At 39.9% G+C, this 24,298-nt stretch overlaps 1 protein-coding gene across 4 annotated transcripts in view; it reads left to right on the forward strand.

Moving 5' to 3' along the window:
• Positions 1–3,620: 3,620 nt before the first annotated feature.
• SLF2 (SMC5-SMC6 complex localization factor 2) overlaps positions 3,621–24,298 on the forward strand; it is a 29,203-nt gene continuing 8,525 nt past the window's right edge. Inside the window, exons 1-15 of one of the 4 annotated variants that reach the window (XM_057379881.1) lie at positions 3,788–3,850; positions 8,024–8,220; positions 8,650–8,693; positions 9,165–9,319; positions 10,542–10,599; positions 11,290–12,425; positions 15,636–15,718; positions 16,672–16,779; positions 17,042–17,209; positions 19,127–19,229; positions 20,673–20,748; positions 21,981–22,122; positions 22,562–22,667; positions 23,284–23,460; positions 24,015–24,112. In XM_057379881.1, coding sequence (XP_057235864.1) covers positions 8,216–8,220; positions 8,650–8,693; positions 9,165–9,319; positions 10,542–10,599; positions 11,290–12,425; positions 15,636–15,718; positions 16,672–16,779; positions 17,042–17,209; positions 19,127–19,229; positions 20,673–20,748; positions 21,981–22,122; positions 22,562–22,667; positions 23,284–23,460; positions 24,015–24,112 — 2,459 coding nt within the window. In that variant the 5' untranslated portion in view covers positions 3,788–3,850; positions 8,024–8,215. Of the gene's footprint in view, positions 3,851–4,976; positions 5,058–8,023; positions 8,221–8,649; positions 8,694–9,164; positions 9,320–10,541; positions 10,600–11,289; positions 12,426–15,635; positions 15,719–16,671; positions 16,780–17,041; positions 17,210–19,126; positions 19,230–20,672; positions 20,749–21,980; positions 22,123–22,561; positions 22,668–23,283; positions 23,461–24,014; positions 24,113–24,298 lie in introns of all 4 variants that reach the window. The other 3 variants (XM_057379889.1, XM_057379897.1, XM_057379873.1) reach the window with 3 other exon arrangements.

A 24,298-nucleotide genomic window follows, 5' to 3' on the forward strand; every position in this document is an offset into this window, starting at 1 on the left:
TGATGGTAAAAGAATTACAATATTTGAGACTGATTCAGAGATTCTGTCAATCTTTGCAAAAGGGATCTCTTTGAAAGAGCTTGGCCGACAGCATAACATGGAAGTGGAAGAAAATGAGAAAGGTCTGGCAACTTGATTAGCTAACTAAACCTACCTACTAAAATTTGTGTTGTTTGTTATGMTGAAAGCATAACATCTTGTGTTCATCTTGTGGAGAAAAAAGTCCAGAGAAACAGTGGTAAGCTGCTGAAGGAAAACCCCTTTCATTGCCTGCTAGCAGTGGATTGCCCCTCATCTTTTCTTTTTGTGTTTGACCTTTGTGTCAAGAATGATTAATCTCTGCAGAAACAATCAGTGATTAACAGGAAGTTTACCCAGAGACAGCCTCCACAGAAACAGAGCACCAAGGACAGGAATTAGCTTTGGTGAATGTTAACATCATAGATGTCTGCTGAAGAAGCCACAGGTGAAGGCCACTTCCATTTTTAATTTGCTTAAGGTATAAACCAGACTTTTCCTTGTAGTCATGACAAAGGAATTTTGTGTGTGTGGTTACATAGCTCTTGCCTATGAAACTCTTAGTACTGAGAGTCGTGGAACTCACAGCTTGGAAATGCTTGAATGAATAAAAGGTAGGGAATAGAATAGATGGAATTTAACTGACCTATACASATTTGAAATTTTTCCATGAAAATGATWRTGGKAATGAGTATGCATGCAGGAGAATCATTATTTTGTTAAAGTGAGCAAACTGTGTATTGATTWGTAAATGTATATTAATGTAGAAGAATTATTGTGTACAGAAAGCCGTGACAGATATTTCCTACATTCTGTGTCCCCTTGACACATCAATGCAGTGCTGTCAGCTTTTTGTCCAGTCAAAAAAAACCCAAACTGGGGTGCTAGTAGAGTTCCCCATTACAGYTGCAAATTCCCTGGATGAAGCAGGCTCTGAAAAGCACAAATCTTTCCCAACCTGTAGATAAAAACCCTCTCCATCTATTAAACTGTTATTGCAATCAAAACTAGTGCCATCAATATTCTCTCCAGATGTTCACCTAAAAGACAGCTTAGTCTTCTGCTCCATGAGCTGCATGTCAAGGTATCAGTGTCTGCTTGGTAAAGGAAGTGTAAATTGGTTCCTGTAATGCACAGCAGGGAGTGTCTGATCTGAAAACATCTGGGAATTAGTGAGTAGCGGAGAGATTCTCCAGCATGATGGAAAAAAAGGAAACCAGGAATACCAGAAAATGTCTGTGTATGAACTCTACTGTAATTTGTGGCTGYGCCGAAACCACAGAGCAAATTGGTGATGAAGGGAACAAAGAGCAGCTGAGGAAGCCAGGAAGCTGAGTGTGGAAGTGCCTGGAAAAGARCATCAACCTGATGAGTTTACACAGGCTTGGTTCAGACATGTTCGTGTGAGGTGCTGCTATGCTTCTGGCTTTGTGCTCAGGTGTATGATTCAGTCAGAGGAAGCCAGTCTAAGACTAAAGAAAACATTCTGCTATCATGATTAAGTGYTTTTCTACTTAAAAACCCCCAAGCTGCATAGCACTCATCTGTCCCCTTTACATTTGCAGTGCAAAGAATAATGGCTGCCTATATTGAAACACTTCTCCTTTAGACTGGGCTTCATCTATTCCACCAGTTCCACAACTTTTTTCAGTATCCATGTTCTCCCAGGAAAAGCAATTAAAATCTTTAAACATTTCCTATCTCATTCTGAGCATTGACCCTGAAGCCAGTGGCTCATCAGCGTGTATGTGAGAAAACCACCGTGGTCAGCTTCCCCCTCCCTACTGTGYAATGATGAGTGATGGCAGGTGTGTAAATCACCAAAGAATAACTGAATTTACTGTCTGGATATTGATYTGCTGTTAATAAGTTGACTACAACAACTTAACAAAAGGTATGCTAATAAATATTGGTTGATCAGTTTCCACACCAACTCGATCCTGTATCAGGGAAAAATYAGTTTACAACACTTAATCTCCAAGRGGGYAAAACTTACGATGATTCTGGTCTTTGCTGTTACCTGTGTGTCTCTGGTATCTTAGAAAACACTTCCTTTTGCAKCTTCACTGCTTGTGTTTGTTTCCATTCTTGTACTTAGCGTTGTAGGAAAGTTTCACAATCCTCTGCCACTTCAGAAATCGAACTTTACTCCCTGTGATAAACAGCTTCACCTTGCTATCACCAATGCTGGAATTGGACATTCTGTTGAAGYTGCTCTGTATGCAGCTCTCGTCTTTTAGAAACTCTTCATGACTCCACTTAACTTTTCCCCTCATTGGAATGCAAGACCGACCTCCCCCAAAATCAACACTCTACAATAACTTAAGTACAATTCAAGTCAATATTTACAAAAAAAAACCATTATCATAAATCCACCATTAAATTATGCAACACTGTGAAAGCCAAACTCGACAAAACTTCTTTATAACACTAACGTAGGGTGTGGGATGCRTCACTCCTTTTCATTTGAGCCAATTGTCTCCTGGTGTTTGAGAATCCAAGAAAAACATCAGGAAAACAGTGCACTTGATCATCTCCACTCTTAGGCAAAGTGCTAAATAAAACCTCCAACAAAGAGTGCAACGAAAAAAATTAATTTCAGCACAAACTGTCCCAGATAGCCTTCAGGGCATTTAAAATGTCTTTTCTAAACTAAACGAATCTCTGATTGTATGATCTCACATTTCTGCAGACCACCTGGGAAGAGCTCGTATCTGTGCAGTGCCTGGCATTGAACTGCCAAGGCAATGGGAATGGGAACTCAATGGGAACTCATTTTGATATGGCTAATTTTTACAGACTAATTATGCCAATTAGCACTGAATAATATAGATAGCAGTACTAAGCTGGCAGGTCTGGTTCTTCAGGTTGCSTAGTCCAAGTTTCTGTCCAAAATGTTTGCCGGGTCCTGTTTCAGGATACAGTACTAACACTGAGGATGTGTTTCCAGRGGGAAGTCCAGGCACAGAGGGAATCTTGCTTGACAGACTGCGGACGGGAAGGCACAGGGCTCAGTGGTGATTTTGTAGGTGATTTTGAAAATGTTACTCCCATCCCAATGTTTTAGTGTCCCCACATTGTCTCGCGGCTCTGGCGATGGATGTGCCGCCTGGATCTCCTCCCAGAGGCAGTGCAAGCCGCACGGCCTGCAGCTGGCTGGGGGTCAGTGGCCGTTTTCCTCGCAGGACGCTTCTGCTGGTGGCAGAACCCCCGGCAGTGTCCCCGGCTGAGGGCTGAGTGTCCCCGGCTGAGGGCTGAGTGTCCCCGGCTGAGGGCTCAGTGTCCCCGGCTGAGGGCTGAGGGCTGAGGGCCCAGCACCGCCCGGGACACCTGGAGCCGCCCGGAAGCGCCGGGGGCGGGGCCTCGCGTGGGGGGCGGGGCATGTCCAGAGCGCACCAATCAGAGAGCGGCAGAGCGGGGGGCGGGGACTGGCGCGAGACCAAGGCGCCAAACAACCCTTCCTCTGTCGGGCGATCCCACCGCCCGTCCCGCCCCCTCCTGGAAAAGAGCCAATGGGAGACGCCGCTGCTGCAGCCGCTCAGCCAATCAGCGGCCGAGTCCATTAAAAAAACAGAAAGAGCGCAGCCCGTTAGGTCCCGCTCGTGACCCGCGGCCGCGCTGGGCGTTCCGGGCGTGTGGRGCGTTCGAGCCGCGGCCCTGGCGATGCTGCCGGGGGCGGCCGCTCCCCTCGGCCGCTCGGGTTCCGCCGGGCCGCCCGCGCCATGACCCGACCGCTCGGCGAGGGGCTGCCGTCTCCGGGCCCGCCCTTCGCCATGTTCCGACGCCATGTTACGCCGGCGGCCGCGGGCGGAGAGGCGGCCCAGGAGTGCAGGTACCGGCGGGGCGCGGAGAGGGATGGTCGCAGTGGTCTTGGGCACCGAAYCGGCCTAGCGGGACGCCCCGGCTGCCGGCGCCCTGCCCAGGGCGGGTGGTAGGGCTCGGCTCGGCGGGGGTTACCGGGACCTCCCCGGGAGCATCACTGGGAGCCTGCCCGGGGGGTTCCAGCYGTGAAGGGGCCCGGCCGGGGCCTCCTCATCGGAGCTGGCACACTGGTGCCGGTGTTCATTTGYCAAGGGGTCTGGCAGCGTCCAGGAGACCGAAGGGAGTGTCCAGCTAAGTTCTGGCTGGCATCTCCGGCACATCTCTCAAAATCCTCCCACGTGTGCCCTCCCASCTCCTGCCCTGGCGTTACCCACCCACCTGTAGAGCTGAGCGGTTTCAGCGGTTCGGCTCTAACYGAGCGCTTCAGGTGACGGTTCAGCTTCCACACCCGCTGCGGCCGGGACCTGCGCCGCTAACGGTGCCGGGGGACGCTGCCCGGGGAAAGCACTGGCASTCAGTGACAGTGTTCAGACTTGACAGACTTGTCTGCTAACTAGAAATCCAAATTCTGCTAAAGACTTGAGGTTTTTTTCAGAGGCTGCCGAGTTGTTTCTTGCAGAATGAGGCAAATCATAATTTTCTTATGCCATGAACAGCACCTTATTTTGTTCAGATCCTCTATTGTGATAGCACTGTCATTTAAATGAAGGGGACAGGGTAAACGTTCACTTTTTCAATCTTACTTTTTGCCCAAGAAAGTGAAACCAAACTGTAATTTTGGTTTTGTTGCAGTTGTCAGTAAGACTGAYGTCTTCTGTGTGAGTTTCTGTTTCAGTTGGTTTGTTGTGATTTTTTTTTTGTCGTTGTTCTTTCTGCAGTGCTTTTCAAGATGCTCTGTTTCATCAAAGATGYTTCTTTTGGTTTTGTAGCTTTTTGTAGTTTATTTGTATATTGTGGGCATTTGCTTTCTTGGAGGTCTTGTTAGTGTTTCCAATACAGCTTTTTCAAATAATAGTTTTTATCCAGCCAGAGATAACCASTAATATGGCTGTAAACACTAACTACTTTTACCAAATGCTCAGGGGATTGTTTTTTTATGCAAGTGAAAGTATTTCCTCCTTCCCTCTTCCATGCAGGCTGCATCCTTAGAAATTTTGAAAGGCCTGGAAGGTCCCTTAGGTTCAACTCCTGGTTGTGTAGCTTTTTTCTTTTGTCAGGTGAGATAATGTATTTATGGGTTTTATATTTGCTTTTGGATTTTTAGTGGTCTCTTTTGTGTCTCAGTTGAGCTGAGATTTCACAAAAATGGTGTGATAATTTTTATTGGGGMTAAAAGGTCTTGCTGAATTTATATAGCTGAAAAGTGCCAACCAAAGCTGTTAACCAAAGTTGTTGATAACAATGTATTAAACAACTGTAATTTTCATGTTAGTAAAGGAATGGAACACTGTAACCTCCTACTAAAGGGTGGAGATTCTCGAGTGAATGGTTTGTGTCAGTTATGGCTCCATTCACATAGAAAGTCGCATGTTCTCTTTATGCTTTCCCATATATATGAAAAGCAGGTTGGAATGCCCAGTTCTTTCTCACCTTCTTCCTTGTACTATGTTGCATTCTTTCTTTTCTTTTTTTCCCCGCCCTTAGCTTTGTCTGRAGTTTTTAGTACACTTCTTGTCTGAGACACAATACAGAATCTTGGTTGGACAGTTCCTARCCCTTGCACTACCAAAACTCAGAGTTAAAAATACAAAGGAGAAARTACTGGTGGATAAGCACTTTCAAACAAATAGTCTAAGACAAATCACTCACCGTCTCTTCATTCAAATATGACTTSAGTGAGAAGGGAAGTGCCTTCATTCTCTGTTATGTTTTACAARGTTTTGTATAATTATGGAATAAGCAGAAATTTTGTTACAGAGCTCTTGGGTTTATTATAAAAGGCAGCAAAAAGATAGAACAACATGGGAAGGACACTAGCAATCATTTGGAATCAGTGGCTATGGAAACAAGGACAGACATGGCAGAAGGCCTTGGTTTTGGTTTTGTTACAAGCTGCCCCCGAAGGCCATAGTAACTGAGGCTTTTTATTAGATCCCTTAGGGGCAGATTAGAATAAAAGAACACTGAATACCTGATGTTTATATTTACACACACACATAAGGTTTATTTTAGAACAATTAGAAATGAGCTTTGTAGCCATTTTGGCTATTGTGTCTAGTAGTATGACAAWATAAAAATACAGAAATACCACTTAAGAAATAATATAAGGAAAAGAAAGAAGAAGTGATAAGAGTAGATTGTGGAGAGGAAAGATACCACCACCATGGATCCAGTGGTGAGACTTGATTGTTGCAATTCAGATGTCTGCTGGTCAAAGTGATKCTCGCAGTCTTGATCCATCAGAGATGGGAGAAGCCCCCAGAACATAAGTTCAGTGGGTTAATARRTGTTCAGGTTCAGGTGGGAATGCYCAGCTACYTCCTTTGGAGAGGGTGAATTTAACACTGTCTTTTGCAAGGCTCCGGAAATGAGTCTGGGGGCACTTCAGGAGTCTYTGATGGTATATGGCCCYRACTTAGACCGCTGTTTCTCACATCATGYTTTCTCACATTATGCCTTATCAGAAGGGATAAAGACCTTCAGGCCTAAGTGTGAATATCCCAATACCCCSCTTTGGGCAGGGAGGTGTTTTAYACCTGAGCCAGTTGTGTAAGGTGGGACMCTGGGATGATGAAAAGCATTTTCCCACTTCCACAGGGTCTGTGCTTTACTGGCCTTGTCCCTTACCTGGTTCAACCCCCAGCTTGTTTTGTCATGGTCATCCTTGTCATGACGGTGATTGTACACCCTGTCTTAGGCAGATCAGAGGTTTCATCACCACACACAAAACCCCTTCCTTTTCCACTTCAGTTGGAGGGTGCAAAYCTGGGCCTCAGCAATAGTGTTTTGAGTCAATGAGCTTTAACATTTCAGTCTCTCACAGTTTGTCTTCAAGATTTAGGTGCAGAGAATTCTGGGTGGTAGCTGCAGATGAGATGTGGCCTGCTAGCAGTGCTGCATGTGCAAATGAAGCTTTAATGGAGAAGAAAGGAGTACAGTCACTTAGTTAGGAAAATAGAAAGGGTTTGGAAGGATATGCAATGTGGAAGGCTGTTGGCATTGGATGATTTTGCAGCTTGAGAGCAGTCCATGCAAGCCTCGGGTGTGTCCTGAGGAATGCAAGGTGGAGAGGGCTTTGCCATGAGCAGGTGAGGCCAGGGTGGAGTGCRAGGAGGTCTAGAGCAGAAAAACAAATCAGTCTGTAGCAATAACAGTAAATAAACCTGCATTTAATCCTTTGATTCTTCTGCTGAGCTGAAATGTGGGGATCCTGTGTGCTGAAAATTTTCTCTTACTTGAAAGTAGCTGAGTGACATAAGTAGCAAGAGTTGTTAGGCCACAAGTTGAACTTTACTTGAACTGCATGGCTCTTGTGTAAGTGAAAGATGAAYTATAGCAAAACCTGAAGCTAGCAACCTGAACATTAACAGGTTCTAACTAACAGTCTAGTTAGACACGACAATGTTAACAGCTTACGTATTACTTAAAAATCAATCGCTGGAGTGGACAGCCCATAAATTGTGGTACATGAACAGTAACAACCACATGACAACATGGACTTCAGAACCAACTGAAATTCATCCTGAAACAACCTAAGAGGGTTTGAATGTGATCCCAGAGCAGCAGTGGGTAACAAAACAGTGAACCAGCAAAGAGTGACATGATGCCAGATGCTAAAATCACTATTGATCTGTGCTGTTGGGGAGTTCAGATTTTAAGGGTGTAATTGCCCAGGGATTTCTGTTTGTGGTCCCTTTTTTGAGGCACCAGCTTGATTTATGCTAGTAAACCTGTTTAATTGAATTTAGAGCCGGGTGTCAAAAATTTCTTTAATGCTGTTGCTGTAGCATGTGGAAAGAATGCTCATATTTTGACCTACGTCAAATTGAGCTGGGACAGGTTGGAGGCAGCCAGTCTTTGACCAGTAGTTTCTCTGCTTTCTTTGGTAAGCCAAGAATGCAATTTTGTGCACTTATACATTCTGATTACAGGTGGTTTTCCACTGAGTTACGACATGTTCAAATATCACTGCTTGCCAGTATCTTGATTTGAGAAGTATAAACAGCTTTTTGTATTTCTGTAGGTGCTAAAATACATTTTCCATGTGAGAAAATGCAAAAGTGATGGTTGCAAGCTTAAAGGAAGATTCAGAATTAAATCCAAATCCATTTTGTACAAGTGAGCAGTGGGTTCTTCTGGCCTAAACTTCGGAAATCGTTAATGAATCAGTGGGACCACAGTCATGTATGGATACTTGAATATGTTAGCTTAGAATATGGAGTAAGTAAGTTTTGCCTTGGTTATCACTGTTGCACAGGCAGTAACAATATAACTTCATCTTGGAAGGTACAGAAAGATAACAAAATGTGGAACCAACTTCCKCTGTTCTTGCAACAACGTGAACAATTGTTCTCTCATCAATACTTGAACTCAAGTTTGAACTTCAAGAGACACTTGCAAAACAGGCACTGAGTATAGCCTTGAAGTCCTTAGCAAACTGTATCAAAGAAGATGAAGATACTAAGTTCATAGATTCTGCTGTATTCTAATGTTCAAATGATGATACTGCTTTTTCTAAATTATTAGAAATAAGAGTTGCTGGCATTAAAGAAAATCTATAGAAATAAATTACAGTATTRTATCAATGTTCACTGTGTGGGTATTTAGGTATTGTTCTTCTAAAAAGATAAAGTTATGTTTTCTCTTCAGAAATCAGATGATTACAGAGTTCTTCAAACCAGTTTTAAATCAAGGTAAATATGTTTTCTTTTAAATGGAATATGTTTATATGAATTTTAATTATATGAATGTGCAGAATAATAGTTCAGTCTYATTCCATATTGGACCAGCAACAAAATGAATATAGCTTACCATATATGTGGAAATGAGCACATTGAAATTATTTTCTAATAATGTAACTGAAAATGTCAATTTCCTGTTAAAATTAATTTCCTTAAATAGTRTTGTAATTATTATTTTAAGTTATGTCTCATGCTTAAGTCAGATTGTTTGTAACAACTGAAGCTGCATCATATGTCATGTGATTCTTTGCATGGCAGTAGCAAAACTGGATGATTTAAATAAATTAATTTTAGTTTACATGTGAGAGAGAAATTACGAACTAATATAGTATAATAAGGTTTGTTTTGTTTTGGTTTTTTTTTAATTCCAATGTTGCTTTTGTGAGTAACTGATCTTTTCTCTCGTGGACCGTGGCCATAAAGACCGCACTGTGCTGTCCTCACCGGACAAAGGAAATGTAAAAGATGAAGGAATGGGACTGTCAATTTTAYGCACTGAAGGTTTTGAAAGGAACGTATCTTCTCCAAAGAAGGTCAGCAGAAAAACATCCCAGAGTAAACACCAAGCAAGTCCTGTGGTAGGTGTCTTTTGGAAAGGAGGAAAAAGACAGTATAAACATTTCAAAAAATGTCAGAATGTGAGGGCCCTGGGTTCATTGTACCCGAAAGTTGTGATTCATCAATTCATCATTACTGCAGTGTCTTGGAGCTTCCTTGGCCAAAAAGAGTAAGACTGCCAAGCCAGAACAGGGAAGAAATGAGAAATGTCTGGGTCTAAGGAGAGCACCACTCTCATGTGGAAGAGAAAAAATGACTGTGTGGATCTCTCAGACTCCAGCTCAGATTCTGACAAATGGGTTTCAGCACCAGAAGCTGACACTTGGAAAGCCTGGGCTGGAAATAGTGGCACTGCAAGCACCACATCTGTGCCAAAGCCAGGTTTCCACACTGCCCTGCTCTCCTACTGATTCTGCATTTAGTGGTCATTGGAAGCTCTCTGCAGAGAAAGGGAATGGGRCAAACAGCAACTGAAACAATCAAAGCCACATCCTGTAAAGCCCTTCTAAAGAACAAATGTATTGCATCAGGTGTATTTAAAAGGGTTGGTAAAGGTGGAAATCACTCATCCATTATGCATATGAATTTGAAAATTTTAAAAAAATTTTAAAAATTTTACACTGTAGGATTGGATTCTTGGTGCTTTTTCAAATGTCACAGGAGTTTATGTTCTTTTGCTATTCCTTTGCAAGTTTTAGTTCATRCTTGGTTAAGTTGGTTCTTAATCTTTTTACAATAACTGAAAAATCCTGTCTTAAAAGCAGGGGAGGTATTCTGGCCTAGATCTAGCATGGAAATGCAATAGAAATTGTGGCTTGAAATTGTATTTTGTAGAAAAAGGTGCTTTTATCTTAAATGCCTTAAAATCTCATTTTCTTACAATGTAGCTTAAGGAGCAGACTGGCAAATTTCTGCTATTTGGAAGTTGAAGTTAATAGCAGTTCAGACTTAATGCATTTAAGCCACAGTATTTAAATAGAGGTGGGAGTGGTCTTGTTAAGAATGTAGTATTTTGTTACAGGTCACTTTCAATTCGAAGAAAAAAAGTTTGGGTTGTGCAGAGTTCTTTTAGATCTTTGCAGCTGGGTTTAAATTTTATTTTAAAATTAGGTCTATTAACATATTTTTGGGGGTGTTTGGAACTAAATCTGTGCAGGATTCAACGCTTGGCTTGAGATATCAACATCCTGGTTAAAAAAAGTATGCAATTAACTCTTCTGTTCACTCTGTCTTTATTTTTAGGGAAAGGGAAGTTCTGTAAGAAAAATAACACATTTTKGTTCAAGGGACATTGCCTCAGGTATGATATAGAATTAAACATAATRTAAAATTAARCTATCAGATTYATMATTTCATSCCTCTTTTTAATGGCTTTCTTAGAGTTCTTTTCTCTTACTAAAATAATAATTACTGCTGTATCGTCAATGTTATTTCTAATGTATGGCAAGTTTGAAGAGTTTTAAAAGTAATTTGTGATTTTAGTGTAAAACGCATTGATTGTAACTTAATTAGAATTTATGATATTTCATTGTCTTAGAACTTTGATCACAGATTATTTTTAAGGTTTCTCTTGTGCTTTGGATAATCCACATTTTCTGTGGTGTTTAATGAATTTTACCTTTCTGCTTAATTCAGAAAGAATATTCTTGTTGAAGCAACCACTAAAGTTTAGCTGGTATTCTTGTTGCTTTTTGCCCCTTTTAACCCCATAATTTTGTTCTGTGGGAGATAGAACTGAATCTATAAAGCTCACAAATAGAAGCTTGAGGTAGGTCAGTAGGAAGATAAACTGTAAAAATGTAAAAAATGTCTGTAGCTGTGGAAACTCATCAGACTTCACTGCTCTAGTCCTATTTGAATTAAAAGCAAGTTAGTTTTTTAAAAGGAAAACTATTACACGTTTTCTTTTTAGAAATATTATTATTGCTATTTTTATTTTATATTTTAATCATAATAACAGTGTTTTATTTTTGTCTCCAACACTTCACAGATGACCCATCTCAGCCAAAGCTAACACAGCTTTTAGAACATGAGACATCATCTCCACATGCATTTAGAACATCATCTGAGATGGCCTCTGGTGCACCAAAAAGCCCAGCTGTTCCTTCACACTTCCTTAAGATGTCCTTGGGGCTATCCAAGCCAAGAGACTCTCCTGTGAAAAGAAAACACACTGCCATGAGTGTGGATGGAGATAGTTCAGATCAGTCTGAAGTGAATGATCCTGCCTTTAGTAGATTATCTTCAAAATGCAAAAATAGGAGGTCTGACTTYGTAAAAAATGTCTTTTTAAAGTCTCCTCATGATGATGTTCTGCAGCTCAAGGATCCTGCTGCCCTATCTAGACATGATTTGACTCTTTCAGAGGAACTCCTCAACTCAAGCAATGAAAAGGAGAAAAATAATTATTCCACTGTARGTTTGTCACCTTCATATTCTGCACACAGTCCTGCTAAAAATAACCACATTTCTGTTGTGGATACCAAAGAGAATCAATTGCAGCTGGCTAACTCATGCTTTTTCTTGGAAAAGTCCCTTCCTTTCTCTCAGGAAAAAAGTACTGTGTTGCCTTCTCCCCACCACTTAACACAAACAAAAGGCATGAAATCCCCTCTCCAGGTTGCTGGCTTTTCTCAGGTATTGGATATTAAGAAAGARCAAGATAAAAGACCAGAAAGACATGAACGGAATAAAGGATACAGTATTCAACCCAGCAACAGTTTTTCAAGTACAAACCACAAGGTTTCCGAAAATGCTCCTGATTCTTGTAGAATGGAAATGTGTGGAAAGCCTGAACTCTCCCCAGAGATTGGTAAAAGTGTTCCCCCTTCATTGCCTTTGGAAAACTCTTACATRGACTGCAGCCACGAGTCTTCACAAACCTCAGGAGAGCTAGAAGTTAAAATGAACTCTACGGGCAAGTCCAAGCTGAACAGAAAATCACAAAGCAGCTCTGATAGTGAAGATGACATTTTGGAATCCATTCTAGATGAYGATGAAGAAGAAGAAGTATTAATGCCACTGCAAAAAATATTCAGTTCAAATCTCAAACCACAGGCAAGAGCCCCAGAAGACTCTGAGGACAGTTTTTCTCAGGACGCTTTGACTCCATTACTGAAGCTTCATGTAAGTGGCTAAAAACCAAAAAAAGAAGTTCTTTCAAGTATTCTTTTATGATTGTTATTTGCAAGAAAAATAATACAGATTTTAGCACAGTGCAAGGTCTAGTTGGGTGCTAAATTATTMAATTCTAGGAGAATGAAATTTTATCTAGTAGGTATCCACCAAAACGCAGGCAGAGGCCCTCGTGAATGAAGAAATCTCATATTCAAAAATCAAATTGCCTCCAACCTTACCTGTTCCATCTGGCACATACAGACAGCAGCTTGTTCAGGTGTTCTAGAGAACTAATTTCTGCTGTGTAGCTCTGTTTCATAAACAAATAACAAATTGCTCTGGCTGCTGAGTTGTCCAGTAGTCTTCTAGTACCTATTCCACTACCACACAAGGTACAAGYCATAACTGTCTGTGTCTTCTACAAAAGTTGAGTAAACTTAAGACTCAGTCAAGTTTTTGTCTAAGTGGTGCCARTAGAACCCCTTGCTAACAACAGTTGGTATGTGAGACTGATTGGTAATAGCTGCTTTACATTAATTTTAGTCAAAAATGTATTCTGCACTAACACTCAGCCACCTCTTGCTGATTCTCATTAAAGCTACAGCAGAGTGTAATGAGATAGCAGATAATCAGCTTTGTTATGTTGTATTTTAATATAATTTTCTCCCTTATTCATAATGCATGATAATTCAGAATTATTGGCGTACAAAAYTGGCTACTTGGCTTAAGGGTCCTGTGCTGCTGTACAGTTACAATGTAGATGGAGTGGGAATGTGCTTGTTACTGTGCTTGTCCTGGGAAGGGCTGAAAGATGGTTTGTACAGGCAGATTTATTTAGCTGTATGCCTTTGGTGGTTTTTAGGAGTTCTGGTTTTAAAGTTAGCCGGTTACATTTAGAGGATGCGTGTAGTTGAATGTTTTTGTGTTCCTAGTCAGGTAATATTTTTGTGAGCCGAAGTTTACTGGAGGAAATTGATGTGGACATTCAGAGATCTGTGTGCTAGGCTCTAGTCATATATCYTTGACACAGTCTGTGATTGCCATACGAGTGTGATGTTTTCTTTGAGGTTGTATTTCTTGGAAATTTGAAGTATTTTGGGATTTCAAAAAGCTCAATGAATTCTGATCACGAGGGATARATGACATGTTTGTATCCTGTGTACAGGATATTGTGGTGATGAATTGGTCTGTGTTTTTAAAAATTAGCTCATTTGTTTAATAAGAGYTTGTCAAATAAGTAGTGATTTTTAAGTTTTATTATAAAATAATGTTTTAATGGAGAAGGTCCTGCAATAGGTCTTAGTGTGGTATTCCTAACAGTTGGTACAGGTTGGAAATGGATGCATTTAAACAAAGACATTTTGTACTTAGCCTGGCTGGGTTGGAATGAATTTTCTTTATGACAGCTGTATGGTGCTATGTGTTTCAGACAAAAACAGTGTTGATAAGAGACCAGTCTTCTACCTGTTATGGAGCAGTATTTGCACAGCATCAGGGCTTTCTCTTCTTCCTGTGGTGCCCCCACAGAGCAGACAAAAAGTTGGGAGGGATCAGAGCCCGGGGAGCRGACCCCAGATGACCAAAGGGATATATATTCCAGCCACATAATGTCATGCTCAGCAATTAAAACCAAGTGAGGGTGTTGTTCGGGCATGTAGCTGTTGCTCAGGGTCTGGCTGGGCATCCTTCTGCTTGTGAAAAGTGTTAAGTGACTCTCTCTGAATCACTTTTGTTTCATTATCCCTTTTCCCTTACTGAACTGTTATCTTGACCCATTAATTCTCTTGCCTTTGCTTTGCTTATTCGGTGCCTTGCACCATTGGCTGGGGAAATGACCAAGCTGTGTCATGCTTGACTGTTGGCCCATCACTAGTTTCTGCAGTGGAAAACAAACAGCAGAATACCTGTATAATTTCTCTCTTCTACCTCCCCTCTCCTTATGTTTTTCAATCAGTGGTAGGGTTAATTTGTTGACTGAGTTATTATCTCCATGGACAGATGCTAAGGAGCTGTAATTATGTAATCTGTCCTTATGATTCTATAATCAAGGGTGTTATAGATCAGACTTGTGTGGTTACRTGTGCATTTCACAATCTCAGCCAACATAGCTACCTAATTACTGGTTAAGCCTGATAAACACATGCAGCCTAGATCAAATGCTAGTGGGACATGTGTGTGACCACAGCATTTGGTCTGGCCTGTTCCTGGTATAAATGAAAGGCCAAGTAAGACAAAACGGTTAAGAACTGTCCCAAAATTTCCATGACCACTGTTTTTGCATATACTCTGATGTTCTTCTCTTGTAAGAAGGGGCATGTGTGCACATTGGAATAAAGTTTTGATTCCTCAGTTGTTCAACTGTTACTTCACACATATTAACCAAATATAAAATTAGCTAAGAAGTCTTCAGCTTTCCTACAAGATTTCTTACACAAAGACATGCTGCKTTTTACATTTAAAAGGTAAATGAATAGCAGGGTGATGTCAGAAAGGCTRTGCTTGTCCAAAGGATGCAATCACAGCCATAAAAGATTTCAAATCTGTTGTCTGCTATAACCTAAATAAAAGGATGGCTACTGAAAAGCAAGCCACTAACAAAATTTACTAATTTTCTGTGTTGTTTGTTTGTGTGGGTTTTTTTTTTTTTTAATTCTATTAGCTCCTTGATTTGGATTTGTGTTGGGATTTTGATTGGAAGCTTTGTTTTGTCTGATGAATTTAGAGGTGATTTAGCGAACATTGGAATTTTGCCCTCTAGGGATTTTGAAAGTAAAAAAAAGGTACTGAGTAGTTTTTGGAGTTTCTTGTCTCATGCACATGAATGGAGATTCCCAGGGTCTTAGTGGATGATGATGATGATAATAATAATAATAATAATAATGAAGTTGTGTGGTAAAAGGCTCGTGATGCCAATGCACTTTGTGGAGGTTAGCTGAAGGTCAGCCCTAGAGATGCAGAGACTTCCTTCACTGTTCAGATCCATTGTGAAGCACAATAATTTTTAGATTAGTTACTGAGATTTGACGATTATGTAAAATTGTCAAGGGACTGAGAAAACTAAACCGTTAATCATACTGTTTTGCAGGATCTTCTTTGGGTTTTTATCTGTGTGTAAAATACTATTAAAATTGGAAGAGGTTTCTATTTAGATTGTTTATTGTCTWATAATGAATTGATGACTTGCAGTATTTTTTCAATTTCTTACTATTTCTTTTACAGCTTTCTARGAGTCCTGTTATGAGCAAGGTGTCATATGTGAACAGTTTAGATCATCTCTTGAAGGAGAATGAAGAATCTAGAAGGTTTGTTTCTCAAAGCTGGTTTGAAAAATGTGGAATGGTGTGGTAGAAGCTTAGATTTGCTTTATCTCCCCAAAACTGATGGAGTTTGATTAGCAGCAAGCTAAGCTTTGCCTGCTGATGTGCCACCAACATRCAACTGGCAGTACGTACAAGTATGGCTTAAACTGTAAAAGCTGAATGACAGGCTCCTTCCAAGCAATAAAGAGTGATTTGTGATACATCTGTTTACCCCTGAAGAGCCAGGCTAAATTTACTGATGCCTTCGTTTTAGGTCACTGAGCCAGCTAGCAGCTGCTGGTCRGGCATGAAATAGAAATATTTATGTAGACTGACTGTACTAGTYTTTTCAAAGGCATTTGTAGCTCAGTTATGGTTCCCAAAGTTGTGYAGGCTATTGGTGTCTGAGTCATTACACAGGTCAGTGAACAGAGCTAATGAATGYTCTTACAAGAGATCTTTTGGGTAGGAAGTGAAATGTGGTTTATGTRTTAATGGCAAATGGTGGTGATGGGTATGTGAGTGTGATTCGCTGTTTTAATTAAAGAATCTGACCCTGGTAACTMTGGGCTGACTGCCCATGGAGTAGCAGATACTCCTACAACTGATACTGTWTAGCAAATGCTTGTTTATTTTAGAAAAAACATAAATTTTCAGCTACAAGATTGAAAGTTTTGTGCAATTACAAAAACTTAATCAGAAGCTGGTTGAGTGTATTCATGTCTGACAAACCACTGATCGATTGTGCTGTTGGAAAGTCATTMGATTTTGGGAAACATTCACTTTGTATCTTGGAATGGCAAGATGCTTGGATTTTACACAAATGCAATGTCTCGCTTTTCTGCCTTGTGTAACTGGCTGCTGACTCCAGGGTTCACATTCAGAGCTTGGGTTTTGTTGTTTCTGTTGTAAATACTGAATGRTGATGATATGCTCTGCTGCTGCTCTTATTTCAGGTTAGAGGAAATAGCAGAACAGTTACAGGAAGACATAGAAAGAGAGGACAAYGCTTCAGATGGAGAAAATGAGGACAATGCCAATGGGGATCTCTCGGAAGAACAAAGGTCCTTGCAACTCCAAAACCAATTAAATCTTGTTCTTTGCTTTTTGAGCCTTTTTTTCCTCTAACCTCTGTTTTCAACATTTGTTAATATGTGTAATGAGGACCATTTTTAAATCTCTTGGAACTGGGTGAATTTCCTTGGGTGCTCCTGTATTCTAACAATTCAACTTTCACGTAAGATTGATGTATTCATCACCTGCAAATAACTGTCTCAAGCAGCTTCTCAGTKTTTGAATTGATAAAAGCAATTTTGAATTTTACAGGGCGTTTATAAAGAGATTTTCAGTAGTAGCTTATGTCATACCTGACAACCACCCTGGAGAAGACATATTTGATTTATCAGCCTCTGGGAAAATCTTCACTCAACATAACCTTGACTTGAGGAATTTTCAGTTCATCCCTCAAAATCCTATAGAAAATCTGCTTCTTAAGTAAGAAAAACCTTTTCATTTTGTTTTGTTTACTTTAAAATTTTCTTTTTCTTTTTAACAGTTTTAAGATACTATTTTATCTTTGCGTGCAAATGAGCCCTGTCTTAGTAAGCAGGCAAGACTGACTCCCTTTCCCTRGAATTTTCCTTTCTGGATTAGTTCTACAGAACAGTGAATTGTAACTTGAAGCTTCCTTGTTTCCTCTTCTGGAATTCTTGAAAAACCTCTYAAATGAGACAAAAACAGCTGCTCTGACCTATTCCTTTTTCTACCACACTGGGCTATTGTTGATAACCTGACTAGTTTGTGGAAGACAAATGCAGAACTGAAATGTTAYAATGARCACAAGCTTAACTATCCCCAGACGGAAAGAAGAGCTTTGTGGTTACCTATTTGTGACCTTCTAGTGTTACATTATGTCTGCTGAAAGACTTTCCCTGCTTCCCTCCTGGATGTGCCTGGGACTTGAGGCTCCATCTAATGAGGATTGCAGAGTCGGGATCTCTGACATCTGCTCAACTCAGTCACTGAGCCACCAGTATGACTGTGTGTACATAAACAACTGCTCTGTAACTCACAGGCATTTCTGCCCTGTATTTGTGAGGCTGTCGGATTACAAATAGCTGGACAAATTCTTGCCTAATGCCACAAGTGTAAATCCTGAAAATTTCTGGTTATTTCAGTTGGTATTTTATTCCAAACATACATCAGAAGGACTGAGAGAATTCAGTTATCTTAAATGATTTTATATACATGTGTATGTGCAATTGTGGGTGTGAAGAGGAGGAGAGTGACTTTTCATCTCTTGAGGAAGTGGTGTTTGTGATACACTCCTTTGGCTTCAGGCCTTTCTATTAATATGTTTTGGAGATCACAAGGATATGAGCTTCAAAAGCATCTTGTAAATCAGTGACTGGAGGAATGAGAATTAAACTAATCATCCCTTGCAGAAGGCAGTTATGATTTAATTGCTTTTGCATTCTGTCCAGTTGGCACAGCTGGCATGTACTGGCTGCCCAGTTGGCACACGGAGGCCTCACTGGTCAGACAAGTAGAGGGTATATGCAGGAATGAGGACACAGAGTTACCTGGTTTAGCAGATAGAGGGAATAGAGGAGACTAAAGAAGGATATGTGGGAAACTGAATGTCTTTAATTCAGCTGCCTAAGACATCCCTAACTTTCTGAAGAAGAATCTGAAGAAGGGAAGGGACCCACAAAGACCAAGTCCAACTCTTAAATGAATGTTCCATGCAGGATTTGAACCCATGATATTGGCATTATCAGCTGAGCTCATCCCAGTGACTAAAACTGACATACTTCAGTAACAGCAATGGCACAGTCTGTCCTCCCAACAGCTACTGTTTGCACCCCCCAAATTTGCACAGTGAGATTAGGCTGTGGGATTTTAATTATGTTAGTTTGCCTCCAGACCCCTTATTTAAAATGGTATTTTAAAAAATTTGAAAGCAATAGTTTTTCTTTCTTGTTTTAAAAGTGTTGGTAAAGGTCATTGGGAAGTTAAAAATCTTATTTAATAGTCTCACTGAGCATAGTAGCCTAGTGTGTAGTCAGGCCTAGTGGTTCAGAGTACAATAGTGTAAATCAATGTTTGTTTGAAACTATTCTTTCATAATAATRCAACAGTTTCCAAACTGTATAGTATGGCTTTCTGGAGAGAGAGATTGTTCTAAATGACATTTGTAAATTTGATTGCTATTAAAAAAACAATATTTAATTACTATGGCATTTTAGATAAGTAATAGCGTTAGAATAACATCTGTTTTGCATATTCAGATCTTTGTTTATGATGACCTGAGAGGTGAGGAAGTTCTTATGTGAAAGTTTTTGTGAAAGTGATGACTCAACCACTAATTGATTTTTATCCTCTTTCCTTGCCCCCATTCTTCTCTTACAGTTCTAGTGTAACACAACAGCTTTCTTTAGCTGTTAATGGTTTTCTGAGTTCAGCTTACAGTTGTATATTATGTCCCATACCAATTCTGAAGTGGCTTTTCCAGGTAAGTCTGTGCTATTCAGGCAGTTATAATAACACTGTGCATGTATATTTTTCCTGGAAGCCAGTTGAAGCAGGAATAATCTGTTCCATTAGGTTAACAACTTTTAAATCAAGATTTTTAAAAAAATTGATTCTGCGTTCTGGTTTGTTCTTCAGTCTGAAATACTTTGGTTGTCATTAGGGGTAAAAGAGTAAAGAGCCTTTTCTCCACACTCTTGAGTGAATTCAAAGCTGCATGTTCTTGTCCATCTTCATATGCACTACTGCATTGAAAAAGGACACAGTAGGTGAGGAGAGATACTGTGGGCCAAATCATGAGCAAATGCTAGTCTCACTTCCTCTTACCCTTAGAAAAATAATACATGCTGCAGTATGCAAAAGTACTATTTTCTACATTTATCATCTTCTAAATCATCAACGGTACCAGCATTATCAGATAATTTTCATTTGGAAAAGGTACATTATGGCTTAGGAAGAAGCCTGGATCCATTCTCAAAGGAAGTGTAGTGACTGTCTCCTTTCAAGATCTGTGTCAGTGTCTGAATCCCCAGGAATTTGTATGGTGTTGTTACTCACAAAAATGCCCCTCTCCAGTATCCATTCTGTTAGTATTTGCCACATTTTAACTGTACCTGAAACAAAGAAGAAAGCTCAACCACCTGTGAAATTGCAGCCTTGGTCTATTGACTGGCTTTCTACGTTTGCAAAAAGCTAAACATTTTGCCTCTTCCATGTCCTTCCCTCCAGACAGTAAAAAATTGCCTTCCCTTTTCTGTGGGCTCTGGTGTTCCTCTAGTATAAGGAAGAAGTGTGAGCCAATTCTGATCACTTACAGGAAACTATCTGGCACTTGGGGGAGAAAAAGAAGTTTTTGTTGGGCCAGTGAAGTGCTCCAAGAAACTTGAACTGTACTTAGTCATGATTTTGTAGTTAAGAGTTATGTGAAAATRTAAGAACTCATTGTTTGAGTTTAGYAYTGCATATATCCAACTTCCCTGTGACTGGAAAGGGGTGTAGTTAACTCTGTTGCCTCCACTTCTGCTCAGGGAGCTCAGTTTGATCACAGATGCAAATGAGTTCCAAAGGGGTATGTGATACTTTCCATTTTCTTAACCCTCAGAATTTTTTTTATAAACCAAGATTTATAAATGTTGGGGTTACAGCAGTCTGATACTGTAAATAATTCATTTAAAAGTACTCGTGTCATCTTTGCACTGCTTGAAATAATATTCACAGTGTTTTGTTCTCTTTGGTGTACCTTGCTTTGGAGGCTTTGGGGTTGATTTTTGTTTGTTTGTTTTTTAATCTGTTACTCATTTTATTCTGCTAAGAAGTTTGGTGTTGTTTTTGTTCTGGTTTGGTGTGGGTTTTCTTTCTAATTAAAAGGAAACTAATGCTGTCATGCAGCTTGGGTTTTGATGTGTAGCTTCTTCTCTCTTCACAGATGATGTCTRTTCATCCTGACTATTGTGTTTCCACCCAGATCTTAGACAGATTGATGGAGATAACACTAAAGAACTGTAAGTATTTGAAGGATGGAAAACTGACTATCTGAATGAAAGCATTTCTCCTCTCTTCAGTTTAGAGAAGTATTAGTGAGGAAGTAAAAGGCTGATTTTGGCATGAATTTAGTCTCTTTCCTTCTATAATGCAAAAATGCTGGGGTTGGTCTTCACTGAGTGTGTGCAACCTGTACCACAGTATGTGGTCCTGGCACGTACCTGCAGAGCAGTGCATCCAACACAGAGCACTCTGGTACTTCACAAAGAGAAGCCCAGTCTGCTCAAAAGTTTGCTCTGCTTTCCCTCTTTTCCTTTGGATGATGCAGACATTTGTAGCTCAAGGACTACAAGATGTTTTTCACRTTGTCATACCCAGTGTGTAGCACTTCATGATTTACTTTCCAGATATATGACAAAAGGGAAGTGAATCATACACCTGCACAGAAACACTTTGAAGGATCTGCTTCAGCCCACGGTGCTGCTAATGTCTTGTGTGTTTTGCCTTCCTTTGTCTGTACTCTCAAATATTTCTCCGCTRCAAGTTCCTTTGTATGTTCCCCGTGGCTTCATTCAGATCCATCAAAAGTGACATTCTTTTAAGGCTACAGGTTAACATTGTTAAAGTAATGTGGTTCTCTTGAAGTATTTGCTYGGGCCTGTCCAAATARTACCCCACATTTTAATTATTKTTGAAATCAGACTGTGAGCTGATMTGAGARGGAATGTAGCCTCCTTTATTTTGTGCCTTGCTGGCATTAGGCTTGATTCTGAATGAGCAGTTCAAGATAATGAATGAGCATTCAAACYCATTAAGGCTGGGAGTTCCTTGTTTAGCACTTCTGTTCCAGAAACCTTGCCTGTTTTCAAATCTTGCTTAGCTCYACTTGCAGTCTCACTCTGATAACACCCTCTTACCATTATCTACACAGGCAATAATTTGTTCTGTTAGATGTAAATATTGCCTTGTTGCTTCTTYTGCTCTTTGTGATGAAAGAGAGCTRTGACAGAAAATGGGTGGAACTTGAAAGTAATCGASCTGTTGCCTAGGCAAGATGTTGCCCTAGTGTAAAGTCCTGTGTTATACTTTTTTCTTTCCCTCCTTGTTCTGAAAACAAGCTTATTGTTCAATGTACTGACTTTGAGACGAGAGCTGGTAGGATTGATGCTGCCGAGCTTGTTTGTTTCCTTTAAAAGGAACTAATGCTAAGAACTAAATTTAAACTAATCCACTCCATGTCTTTTATTTGTAGCTTCCATCAGTGATGAACAGTTCAARCCATGGATTCCTTCAATAGCTGATCTAACAGCTGTTTTTGTCAATATGGGTATTGGGTTCAGATCTCTCTTTCTATTGCAACATCTTCAGCCYGCCTTCAATGAGCATGATATTTTGTAAGTGTTTCCCTTTTGATATTTATTGCCTAGATCCTGTGAAAACAAGTCTTGTACTTGGAATTTAGAATCAGGTTCTTCTTTATTTCCCTTCCCATACTCTTTAAGTTCTCAGCTCAGGTCTTAGTAAGAATAAATAACCCTCAACTTCAAACAATACCTTGTAGCAAGTATTCAGCAAACCAGAGCATTATCCTTTGTCCTGCATCATCCTAATGAAGGTTTGCAGGAATATTGGCTAAATAGCTGGTCAAAATAATTGCCTACAAGTTGAGTTAGATGTGTGTTTTAGATGTACTGTAACTGAGGATTGTTTTGATTTGAAGGCATTTTGAAACATTCAGGGTTTGGGTTTTTTTTTTCTTCAGTTTGATGTCAATAAGCCTTTGTGGGCTTTTAAATTGTTCGTTTATTGCTCAGACTGTGTTTSTTCTATCAGAAGTCAGGTGCAAGAAACAGTGAGTCAACAGCCAAAAGGAGATGTAGTCTCTGCCAGTCCAGCTTTCCCCAGTCTACTTCAAAACAATTTAATTAATGTGATTAAGGTGAGAAAACTCCAATGTTTTTGTGGGTTGGGCTTCTTTTTTGGTGTATGTTTTCTTTTGAGAGGGAGGATAGGGTTTGCAATCTAGTCCTGAGCATGTGTTTGAGTAGATGCTATCCTGAGGCTTCAGCTTCACATTCAGCAGAGTTTATTGCAGGYGTGTTGCAAATCTCAGTTTCTTGACTTCCATTGGCTTCACTCACAACTGCAGAGTTTTGTTGCTTCCCTTTTCCAGATGTGGCACTTTRTTGAACATCTTGGCTCCCTCATGTAGAAGAAATTATCCATTGATTTAAGTTTTCCATGTTAGTGGTGTTTTAGAAAATCTTTTGGCCTTTCCTTCAATTATGGATTAACTGTGTAGTGGAGAAAGATCTTTCCTGCTCTGGTAGTGTCTGGGGAATTTTKCCATTGCTCAAAAAATGAGTGTCCAGCAGGTATTAAAAAAAAAGGGTGCTCTGACTGGGAGATGGGGACATGTCAATACACAACTGTTGCCAAAACTGTACATYATTTGAGGCACATTTTAATATGAATGTGGAAAACTTGATTTCTTATCATGCTTCAAAATAAGCTAAAACAATTCCAAATTTTAATGCTTTGTATTTCTTTTGAAGTTTCTAGGTTTCTGTACGTCGGTAATTCAAGATGGATATACTGATCAAGAAATATGGCTGCTGCTTTTATTGCTATTTAAAATAAGCTTGGAGAAACATTTAAAACAAGTTCCTCTGATAGATTTTCAGTGCCTTTTTGTAAAGCTTCTGATGAATATAAAATGCTGGGATACAAAGGTAACTTCATAAATTTATTGTACTGGAATTGTGAAACTGCAGCTTCTGTTTTGAAGGATTTTTTTCTTTCTTGACATGYCAGAAAAGTACTGGCTGAAAATGTAATACAAAATTTTCAGTAATAGTATGTATAATAATAAGAAAAATTCAGATTTGGGTTTGTGTGAAATTTAGGGAGTGGGTGGGTATACTGAGAGGGTTTTTGTTGCATGACATTGAGCCTACCTGTCCCTTCTCCACAAGAGTTTATCTTAAGTGTGCTAAAATAGGTGTATGTTTAAAATGGCAATCTGAAAGAATGAAGAAATTATTGCACTATGCTGGTTAGATGTCATTAAAAACATTCTGATCTCGACTACCCTACTATAARTAGTATTTAGCAGATTCACCTTCAGGTGCAATGCAGAAATCTCACTGTTCACCTCATCTCTTGTTAGATCAGTTCCTTTGATCGCTTGTGCTGCCTGTGTTTCTATGGAGTCGATGTGTGCTCCTTTGCAAATAAAKCAAACAGCTGTTGTTTAGTATCAGGATGTTTTGTTGTTCTTTTCAAGATGCCTGAGCTGTGCCTGGCAGTGAGTGAGCTCTCCAGTAACCACCATAACCTCCTGTGGCTCGTGCAGCTCGTGCCCAGCTGGATCGAGCGTGGACGGTAATGACACTGTAATGTCAGAAATACARGGGTCATTTACAGCTGGTTTATTTGTATAAGCTCAAAGTCTGAAAAAAAAATAATGCTTATTATATGGCACTTAGAGAAAACACAAATGCTTTTTTTTTTTAAGTTACAAATGTATATGCAATTCTCAGTATGCATGTGTAGCTTCCTGATCACCTC

Source organism: Malurus melanocephalus, unplaced genomic scaffold (assembly GCF_030028575.1).
Source record: "Malurus melanocephalus ecotype Western Australia unplaced genomic scaffold, MMel_1.1 scaffold_12, whole genome shotgun sequence".
Classification (NCBI taxonomy): Eukaryota; Metazoa; Chordata; class Aves; order Passeriformes; family Maluridae; genus Malurus; species Malurus melanocephalus.